This window comes from Amphibalanus amphitrite, unplaced genomic scaffold (genome assembly GCF_019059575.1).
Source record: "Amphibalanus amphitrite isolate SeventyFive unplaced genomic scaffold, NRLGWU_Aamphi_draft 001142F_arrow, whole genome shotgun sequence".
Taxonomy (NCBI): Eukaryota; Metazoa; Arthropoda; class Thecostraca; order Balanomorpha; family Balanidae; genus Amphibalanus; species Amphibalanus amphitrite.
Genome location: NW_024882636.1, coordinates 217683 through 227581, shown reverse-complemented (window position 1 = coordinate 227581; position 9899 = coordinate 217683). Strand labels below are relative to the sequence as shown.

Below are 9899 nucleotides of genomic sequence, written 5' to 3'. Positions count from 1 at the left end.
GAAAGAGAGAGAGGAGAGAGAGAGAGAGAGAGAGAGAGAGGAGAGAGAGAGAGAGAGAGAAAGAGCAAGAGAGATAGAAAGAGAGGGAGAGAGACTAAGAGGCGTTGCTGGCGGTAGACCAACAACAGCACGCACAAGAGGGCGTATAGCAAGAAAAGAACTAACGAAGTGCCCCTCTGCTCTGCGATCCTCCTGTTATCATCCTCTTTCCCCTCACTTCGCCGAGCTATAATCGACTGGTGATCACCTCTACGGACAGCGATAGGCGGCAGCGGCCCTGGTGATGTTCTTCTTTCGCCCCCCTCTGCCACCCTTACCCCCTTCCCCCAGACCGTCAGAGGGCCGCCGATCGGTCAGTCGAGAGAGTGGGCCATTCCTTAGCTAACCACTCTCCAGCCGCCGGCGGAGACAGGGGGTCACCCCCCTCCCCCGCCCCACCCACCCCCAAACACACACCAGCAAATCTCCGACCGGCTAATGAGAACGTCTCCCACCAGTCACGTGATCACAGGGCAGCTGTCACGGGATATCACGTGACCGGCAGCGCAGCGCCCGATGGCTTTTAAGATAGCTGCTGAACGCAGCGGTGGCAGCCATGCAGAAAAACAGGTCCGGCTAGCTGTGAGCTCTATCGGATCAGTAATCAATGGCGTCAATATAAATACTGGGATGTAGTTCTGCTATAAATGATGTTTTCCCTTGCGAGTGGCAGCGTGACTGATGCCTTCTGTCGTCGGTGAAATGTCTAAAAGGATGCTTTGAGATCACCAAACATTACACAAAGACGCCCAGGCACGGGATAAAACTTGATGCAATCGAAAGGATCGCGATTTAGCGCTGTTGAATGTCCGCTCAACTCTTTATCCCCGGTGGCGATTCAGACCGTCTAGGCGGGCTCATTTCCCGATATCAGGTCGACTGAATTGTGTCTGCGGACAATGGTGCAGGTGGGCGGACCATCGCCGAACCAAACGTGGTTTCCCCTGTCTGGAGGGACACAGCTGATCCAATCTCACCGGGGTCAGCTCGCTGGCGGTCTGCTGACAAGACTATGCTTCGTTCTCACAGTTTTCAAGGTGATTGTGCAAAATGTAGTGAATTTCCGTGTATGCCGAAAAAGAGCCGAACAGATTTCAGTCAAGAAATGCGCTATTCCGGACCCATCAATGGCGTGACATATCGTCCAGAACTGAATGTATACTGTATAGTGGAGGTTCCCCGTATCACAAGAACATTTATTTCCGCCCAGTTCTGTGTCTGAGGTCTGCATATGTGACTTACTGTCCTGGGACGACCAGCAACAATCATAAGTCGGTATAACTAGTCGGTAAACGACAGGACTGACAAACGATTGGCAAGAAACTGCTCGGGAAATGAGCATATGAGGAAATACGCAGGACGATAATAGGACAAGGGGTTATAGACATAGCCGAAAAGGAGCGCTACGTTTGCCTGACTTGTTTTAAAAAAAAAGAGGGAATGGCACAAACTGAGAAGCGAAAGATAAATGTGGGTGCTTTGATCGTTTTGCTGTAAATCCGTTGAGTGCTCTTCGTAATAATCATCAGAGGGGGGGGGAGGAGGAGGCTAAAATAAAAACCACAACCACAGCTCGCATTGACTTCCGTCTAATTACATACATCACACTGCCCTCTCAGCCTAACACGCCAGGAAGTGGAAGTGTCGCAATGTTGGCGTGGGGTCGACAAGGTAACGACGAGTGAGACTTCACACTCCAGCGAGAACGAATAGAGTGATTTACATCTCAAAGAAGACATACATCTTTTTGGCTACTGTCTCGTGCTGAAGGAAAGGATTCTGATAGAATATGTTGTGTAAACAAGTGAGAGAAACAGCCATCTGCTAGCAGAGTAACAAAAAAGAAGAATCTCAAAACATTTAGCGCATTAGTTAGAACGAGACACCATGCCAGACGTTATCGAACGCAACATCGTTATATAAATTTGTATTGACTACTTTCGGCTGAAAGCACAAACATCTCTATGCTGCAAAAGTCTGTGGTGGAAGCAATAATATCGTTTGTAAATGTTGATAGCGGCACTCGCCCTAATGCAGTTACTAAAGAACGATCTGCAGGCACACTCTAACCCAATCACGTGATATGCGAAACGCTCGAGTTCACCTCGTAACTTTACAGCGGGCAAAGTTAGGTCACTCGATTCGATAACGAGACAATTTTGCCTCCCTGTGGAGAACTGCGGCCCGTAATTCGAGATGCGCATGCCAAGCGGTATTAGATTTATGCAAACATATTTCGATTAGGCGCTATCATACAGCCAGTAACATGTTTGATATTCCAGTTACGATCAGTGTAACATGAGTGCCCAAATAAATGATCGCTTTTGTCCATTCCTCAAAGGGCACTAAGCAATAGAAAATATTATTTCAAACGCTTACCAATCACTTGTCAATTTTCGAATGAAAATATACGGCACCATGCTAACGAATATGGGTATCAGTTGATAAAAATTTAGTCTAAACAGACCAAGTATTTGATATTCCGCTTGAAATCAGCTCTTTCCTCTAATCAATCACTTTTTGCACAAACAGCGTGACCGAACATCCTAAAAATCCTATCAATAATGACAGATTCTTGAAATTTAAACTAAATATACATATCCATGCTTTTTCATGAATTTTCAACAGCAAAAACCTACGACATGCCACACATTGTTGCATGTCATCCTGCAATATTTTATATTTCCTAAATCAAGCTGCTCAGTCATCATCACACCGTCCGACCAATCTCGATTATGTACTCACCACATCAATCAGCTGGGAGAGCTTCAGCTTGATCTGCACCTTGAGCGGATCGGTGACGTTCACGACGGGTCGCACCAACTTGTTGTAGTTGGAGAGCAGGTCGTCATAGAGCCTCTTGGCGTCTGGGTTTCCGGCACAGCCTGCCCGGACCAGAGAGTAGACAGTCAGCACGCGCAGAAGTGAGCACGCTCGGCTCTCGGGAGGTCGCATCGCACCGCTGCCGTCCGCCCCGGCAGCGACTCGGCGGCGCACTGACCACACTGGAGCTCCAAGCCCGACAGTGGCGGCGGCGGCGGCGGCGGCGGCGGTGGCCGGTAAATACAGGCGTGTGTGTTATGAATTCGGATCCGGCTCACTCCAGGTGGTTGCCGCAGACATGAGCCAAGAAAAATGGATGATTGGAGAAATACGTGTATGCGTGCAGCTAGAACGGATATTAGCTTGGTCTGCATCAGTGTGATGCTTATTACCACAGGAACATACGGAACTGATGCAAAATCCATACTCTGTGCGTAATTTCCTTACCATAGTGCGTGGTTCAGAGCTGAATACAAGGAAGTTCGGTATCAGTCGTTTCAGGGTTTATGACCCTGCGGAATGATATCTTCGACATTAGTTTGACCTGTAAACCATGATTACAGGTCTTATCATTATTGATGAGAATATAGTGTAAAGGGGATATGCAACTTATACTGATCTCAGGCAGCTTTTGCCAAATTGTCAGGGAACTCAGATTTGTTTTTCAATAGAAAAACACAATTCTAACGAATAGTGTTTTAACTATTGACAACAAACCTTCGGTTATCTGAGGTAATTATACATAAAGCGCCGTTGAGAACTCAACCAGTTCAACATTCGTGGACAGACGCGGCGCAGTGGAGGTAGTTTTTGGTTATTCGAAGTGAGACCTGCACGAGAAAAAATATTAAGTGAAAATTTCGGAAACAGTAAAAAGAAGAAGGGAGTTGGATTTTTTGGTGATATTGAGAACGGAATGTAACTGCCTGATTTGTTTTAGCCCGCCTGCCAATACTATCTTTATTTTTTGCCATGTGTTTGATTTGAAAGACGCCGGACTGAACATAAAGTGGTCCTCCGGGCCGGATCAATAAAGTAAAGTAAAACAATGGCAACTAAAGTAAAGCGACAACTCAAAGCTAAGGCCTGCAAACTAAGTAGATCGCTAACTAGGTTAGAGACACTGAACGCCCGAAACGAAGATGAAGACGGTCTGCGCGATGCACTGGCAGTCGTCTTGGAGCAGTCGAAGTCGATGGACGATTTGCAGGAAGAGCTGTTCGGTCTGATCCCGGAAGAAGACATAGAGACGGAATTAGATACATGGAATGAGTTAGAAGAGCGGAAAGTGCAGCTGATATGTGAGACGAGAAAGATGATAAAAAGGAACAGCAGTCAAACTACCGTCGTTGACGCTACCAAGACCGCCCATCTTGAGCCCATAAAAATACCGAAGTTCTCTGGACAGGCGGCTCAGTATGAACAGTTCAGGGCGGCATTTAAGGTGTTTGTCGACGAAAACGGTCACATTTCCATGATGGAGAAAATGATCCGTTTGAAGGGATACCTCGAGGGAGAGGCACTTCAAGCCATTGAAGGTCTTACCTTTTCAGAGAGCGACTATCGTGCTGCTCTGAAGATTTTGGACAAAAGGTTCGGCGGGCAGAATCGACAGCTGAAGGAGCGTCTGCAAACACTGCGTTGTCAGGAGTCCATCATCCCAGGAGACTGCAATGCTCTGCGGAGATTCGCCGATCTGCTGACTGCAACAGTTTTGAGCCTGAAGAACATGGGCGATGAACATGACATTTTCTCTGAAACACTCTTCGAGAATGTGTTCAGAAAGCTGCCCGAAAATGACAGAGAAAGTTTCATCAGTGAGTCAATCAAGAGCGGAAGCGCAATGGACCTGGTTAGACTCGAACCATGGCTCCAGGCGAGAGCTGAGATAGCGAGACTGAACGCCGATTTTTGTGTTACGAGCCCGCCAAGCTTTGAAGTACCCACCGGCGCGTCCGAGTCCAGAAAAGCAAGCGGATCATGCGGGCACAGAGCCAGCAAGAAGCCGGTTACCAGCCTCAGGAGAAACACGGAAGGAAAATGCGAGCTCTGCTCGCAGGCGGATCATGTGCTCGACAGGTGCTCTCGGTTCAAAGGCATGTCTATCGATGAACGCTGGGAGGTGGTTAAGAAACAGCGCCGCTGTTTTGGCTGCCTCGACAAAAACCATCACACTGCTGAGTGTAACAAAGCCACACGTTGTCAGTGTGGTCGGTTCCACCACCGCCTGCTCTGCGCTCGGTCAGACACTGCAGCTGCAGGGAGACAGGGAGCGGAGGAACCAACAAGAGTGACGACATCAGGATCAGCTGCTAACAGCTTCAGAGTGGCTCTGAGAACACTGCCAGTCATCATCAGTCACGGTGGTCGGCAGATGCATGTGACTGCTTTTCTAGATGGAGGTTCAGATACAAGTTATCTGAAACAAGACTTGGCTGAAGCCCTGGGGGTCACATCCGATCCCGAACCTCTGCAAATAGCGACGCTGGGGGGTCATGTTCAGTCACTGAAAACGAAGCACGCCGACATCATGGTCAAGGACACAGGAGAAGGTCCGCTGCACAGGCTGCATGTGTGCACGCTGCCAGAAGTATGCAAACAGCTCGAAGTTGTCAACTGGACAGCAGAGAAAGAGCAGTGGGACCACTTGCGGGACATACCCTTCGAAGAAACTGGCACTGAAGCTGATCTGCTGATTGGAAGTGACCATCCGCAACTCCATGCAGTCCTTGAGAGTAGAAGTGGAGACGAGGGTTGCCCTATGGCAGAGCGAACGCCTCTGGGATGGACCTGTGTCGGCCCCATGCGAGAAAAAGGTCAAGTATCCAGTCAGATACGGACAGGAGCTCACGCCGTCACAGTCTCTGAGGAGGCTGGACTGGACAGAATTCTTCGACAGTTCTGGGAGATAGACAGTTTTCAGCCAATGTCAGATCGCAAGAGCCCTCTCACAACTGACGAAAAAAGTGCGGTGGCGCACGCTGAAGAAACGATGGAGATGCAAGACGGACGGTACGAAGTTGGCGTGCCCTGGAAAGGTCACACACCTGCTCTCAATCAGAGAAGTAACAACAAGGGCGTGGCGCTGGCGAGGCTGCGAAGTTTGGAGGCCAGTCTGCTGAAGAAGCCAGACTTGAAGGACAAGTATGAGGAAGTGATCGCATCGAATCTAGAAAAGGGATACGTCCGCAAGCTGGAGGAATCTGACGTTGCCATACAAAACGAGGCCTGCTGGTACCTGCCGCATTTCCCAGTCGTAAGAGAAGACAAGCAAACCACAAAAGTGAGATTTGTGATGGATGCCGCGTTCCAGGTTGGAGGACGCAGTCTGAACTCAGAAATGCTGCCCGGACCAAAACTGCAAAATGACATCGTGGACCTGCTACTCAGGTTCAGACGAAGACCAGTTGCTCTGGTAGGAGACATCAAGGAGATGTTTAGCCAGATCTGGTTGAAGGAGAGTGACAGATGCTTCCACCGATTCCTGTGGAGGAACATGGAGTGTGAACGAGAGCCTGACGTATATGAGTCTACTAGGATCATATTCGGTGGACGTGCTTCTCCCTTTCTGGCTCAGAAGGTTCTGCTGCACCATGCCGAGAAAGAAAAAGAAGACTTTCCGCTGGCTGCCAACATCATCAAGGAAGAAACCTATGTGGACGACGTGATGACCTGTCTGGAGACAGAAGAGGAGGCCAGGCAGGCAAGAGAGGAGCTCACCCAGCTGCTATCGAAGGGAGGATTCTCGATACGAAGATGGTGCTCCAATCGCTCAGCTCCTCTTGATGGAGTCCCAGATGAGGACAAGGTCACCATCAATCCAGACAGCTCCGGGCTGCCAACGACAAAAATCCTGGGAATTCAGTGGAACGCAGAGGCTGATCAATTTGTGTACGACGTCATCACCCCGGAGAAGATTGTGTACACAAAGAGAGGGGTGCTGTCGAAGGTGTGCACCATCTTTGATCCCATTGGCTTCTTAGTCCCATTCACGATCAGAGCGAAGATTGGAATACAGCGCTGCTGGCAAGAAGGCATCGGATGGGACGAAGCAATGCCAGCTGATCTGCTAAAATCCTGGCGTGGCTGGTTCCAGGAAGTGGAGGAGCTGCACCAGATCAGCATCCCACGCTGCTTACGCCCGGATCGTCAAGACATATGTGATGTATCTCTGCATACATTTACTGATGCATCAGAAAAAGCATTTGGAGCAGTGACGTACATCAGGTACGTCTTCAGCGACGGAAGTGTGACAGTCACGTTCGTAGCTGCTAAGACAAGAGTAGCGCCACTGAGTGCTACCAGCATCCCTCGTCTGGAGCTCATGGGTGCGCAGGTGGGTGTACAGCTGAGCCAAAAGGTCGCCATCTCGCTTCAAATCCCAGTCGAGAACCACCACTTCTGGACTGACAGCATGAATGTCCTGGCATGGATAAAATCTGAGTCACGACAGTTCAAGCCATTCGTCGCCAATCGAATCGCCAGCATTCAGCAAGAAACCTGTCCAGGTCAGTGGCGTCACGTTCCAGGGGGCCAAAATCCTGCTGATGATGCTTCTCGTGGGCTGAGTGCGAATCAGCTCACCTCAGACTGCCGCTGGATTGCTGGACCGGAGTTCCTGCGAGGTGACCCAGCAAGCTGGCCTGAACGACGCCTGGTGGCGTCAACTCCAGAAGCTGACAAAGAACGAAGGAAGGTGAAGCTTTCCTTCCCCGCTCAGCAGCAGCAGACTGTCCTGAATGAGACCAAGTTCTCTTCTCTGAAGCGCCTTCTGAGGATTACAGCTTGGGTTATCCGTTTCAGCAGCAACTGTCGAGCGGATCATGAGCACAAAAGGAGTGGCACGCTGACAGCCGAAGAGCTGCAAGTGGCAGAAAACTACTGGATAAAGGTAACCCAGCAGCGGACTTTTCAAAAGGAACTGACTGACCTACAGAGCCATGGAGTTGTTGACCGGTCCAGTAGCATCGCCAGCCTCACGCCGCAGGTCTCTGAGACCGGTATGCTCAGAGTGACGGGTCGTCTGCACAATGCAGATGTAACAGATGATGTGAAACATCCACTCATCCTGCCTCAGAAGAGCCACTTCACTCGACTGGTGATACAAGACGCACATGAACGGCTCAAACATGCTGGTGTGAATCACGTGCTCGCAGAGACGAGGCAGCGATTCTGGATCGTGAACGGACGGCAAGCGGTGAAATCATGGGACTTCCGCTGCAGCTACTGCCGAAGAAGACGAGCTTCACCGGGAGAGCAGATCATGGCCCCACTCCCAGAATGTCGTCTGGGAAATGAAATGCGCGCCTTTGCCTGCTGTGGGGTCGATTTCGCTGGTCCGTACTTCACTAAGGTGACGTCCAGAACTACAGCCAAGCGATACTTGTGTCTGTTCACGTGTATGGCAACACGTGCAGTTCACCTGGAGATGGCGGTTGATTTGACCGCCGACGCATTTCTTCTCGCCTTCTCTCGCATGGTAGCAAGGAGAGGAAAGCCAAAGATGATCACAAGTGACAATGGACGGAACTTCCTGGGAGCCAAAATGGAGCTTAGTCGGATCGAACAAGCGGCTCCTGAAATCTCACGCAAGCTGGGTCAAGAAGGCGTGAGCTGGAAGCTGAACCCTCCATCAGCTCCTCACCATGGGGGAGTGTTCGAATCCATGATCAAGTCCGCCAAGCGAGCGCTGAATGTCGTGCTAACCAGAGCATCAGTGACAGATGATGAACTGTGCACAGCCTTTGCGGAAGTGGAAGCTGTCTTAAACTCAAGACCGCTGACATACTGCGGCGCAGACGCAAGAGACGAGCCATGTCTGACACCAAACCACTTCCTGATAGGACAGATGGGTGACAGCCTGATGACGGCCGAGATGACTGCACAATCGGTAGGTGGGCTTCGCCGACGCTGGCGGCACATTCAGGAACTCGTCTCCAAGATATGGAAGCGCTTTCAGAGAGAGCTGCTGCCGACTCTGTCACAACGGCACAAGTGGCAAGAAGTGAAGAAAGACGTGGACGTGGGAGACGTCATGCTGCTCCTCGATCCCAACACACCGCGAGGACAATGGCCTCTCGTGGTCGTAGAGGCTGTTCACGCTGGGCAAGACGGCCATGTGCGGGTCGTAGACGTTCGACGAAACCGCCAAGTCCTCCGCCGACCGATCACCAAACTGTGCCCCTTGGACTGCAGTGGTAGTGGAGGACCCTAGATCCTCCACAGGGGGGAGAAATGGACAGACGCGGCGCAGTGGAGGTAGTTTTTGGTTATTCGAAGTGAGACCTGCACGAGAAAAAATATTAAGTGAAAATTTCGGAAACAGTAAAAAGAAGAAGGGAGTTGGATTTTTTGGTGATATTGAGAACGGAATGTAACTGCCTGATTTGTTTTAGCCCGCCTGCCAATACTATCTTTATTTTTTGCCATGTGTTTGATTTGAAAGACGCCGGACTGAACAATTCGTACCGCTCTAGTAGCGAATCAGTCAGGGAAAGTCGGCAATATTATGATATGCACTCGCTGTTTTTTGTCAATTGTCTTCTTCAAACGCATACAATTTATTAAGATGAAATATTTGCAGTCGACTGATGTGCTTATGTTAAGTATAAAGTCATTTATTTACAGCTTTCAAGCCAAACAGCATTTAACGGAATCCTAGATAGTAAATAATATCCTGAGGCCAAGTAATAAAAAAATGTTTTTTTTTCTTCTGGAAGCAGCTTACTCAGACCATGCTTGTTTGTTGTCAATGTTAATGCAATGTATGCGTACTCCGTAGCTTATTGCTTGCATTCGCATAACAATTCATAAAATCTTACCGAGCTACACAACTTTATCCCGACCGAACTTGGTTGAAATGTAAGTTAACGCCAACTTGTGACGCCAACTATAACGCCAACTTGTGAAAAACAAGTCGGACTTGATAATTACCCAGTCAGAAACATTCAACTCGTTTTTTACATAATATATATTTGGTAATATATATTTCAACGTTATTAGAAGATTACGCTTTTTATGTGCATTTTACATCTAAC

At 49.3% G+C, this 9899-nt stretch overlaps 1 protein-coding gene across 1 annotated transcript; it reads left to right on the top strand.

Annotated features, from left to right (window-relative positions):
* Positions 1-5623: 5623 nt before the first annotated feature.
* Positions 5624-8993, top strand: LOC122370531. The gene is made up of 3 exons (XM_043346195.1): positions 5624-6811; positions 6959-7198; positions 8952-8993. Exons 1-3 carry the CDS (start codon positions 5624-5626, stop codon positions 8991-8993), a joined length of 1470 nt encoding a protein of 489 aa, XP_043202130.1.
* The last annotated feature ends 906 nt before the right edge of the window (positions 8994-9899 follow it).

Coding starts and splice junctions, on each gene's coding strand:
- LOC122370531 (XM_043346195.1), top strand. CDS start 5,624: ATGGCAGAGCGAACGCCTCTGGGATGGACCTGTGTCGGCCCCATGCGA. Junction 6,812..6,958: donor AGAGAGGGGTGCTGTCGAAG/GTGTGCACCATC, acceptor GGCTGGTTCCAG/GAAGTGGAGGAGCTGCACCA. Junction 7,199..8,951: donor TGGAGCTCATGGGTGCGCAG/GTGGGTGTACAG, acceptor TCGTGGTCGTAG/AGGCTGTTCACGCTGGGCAA.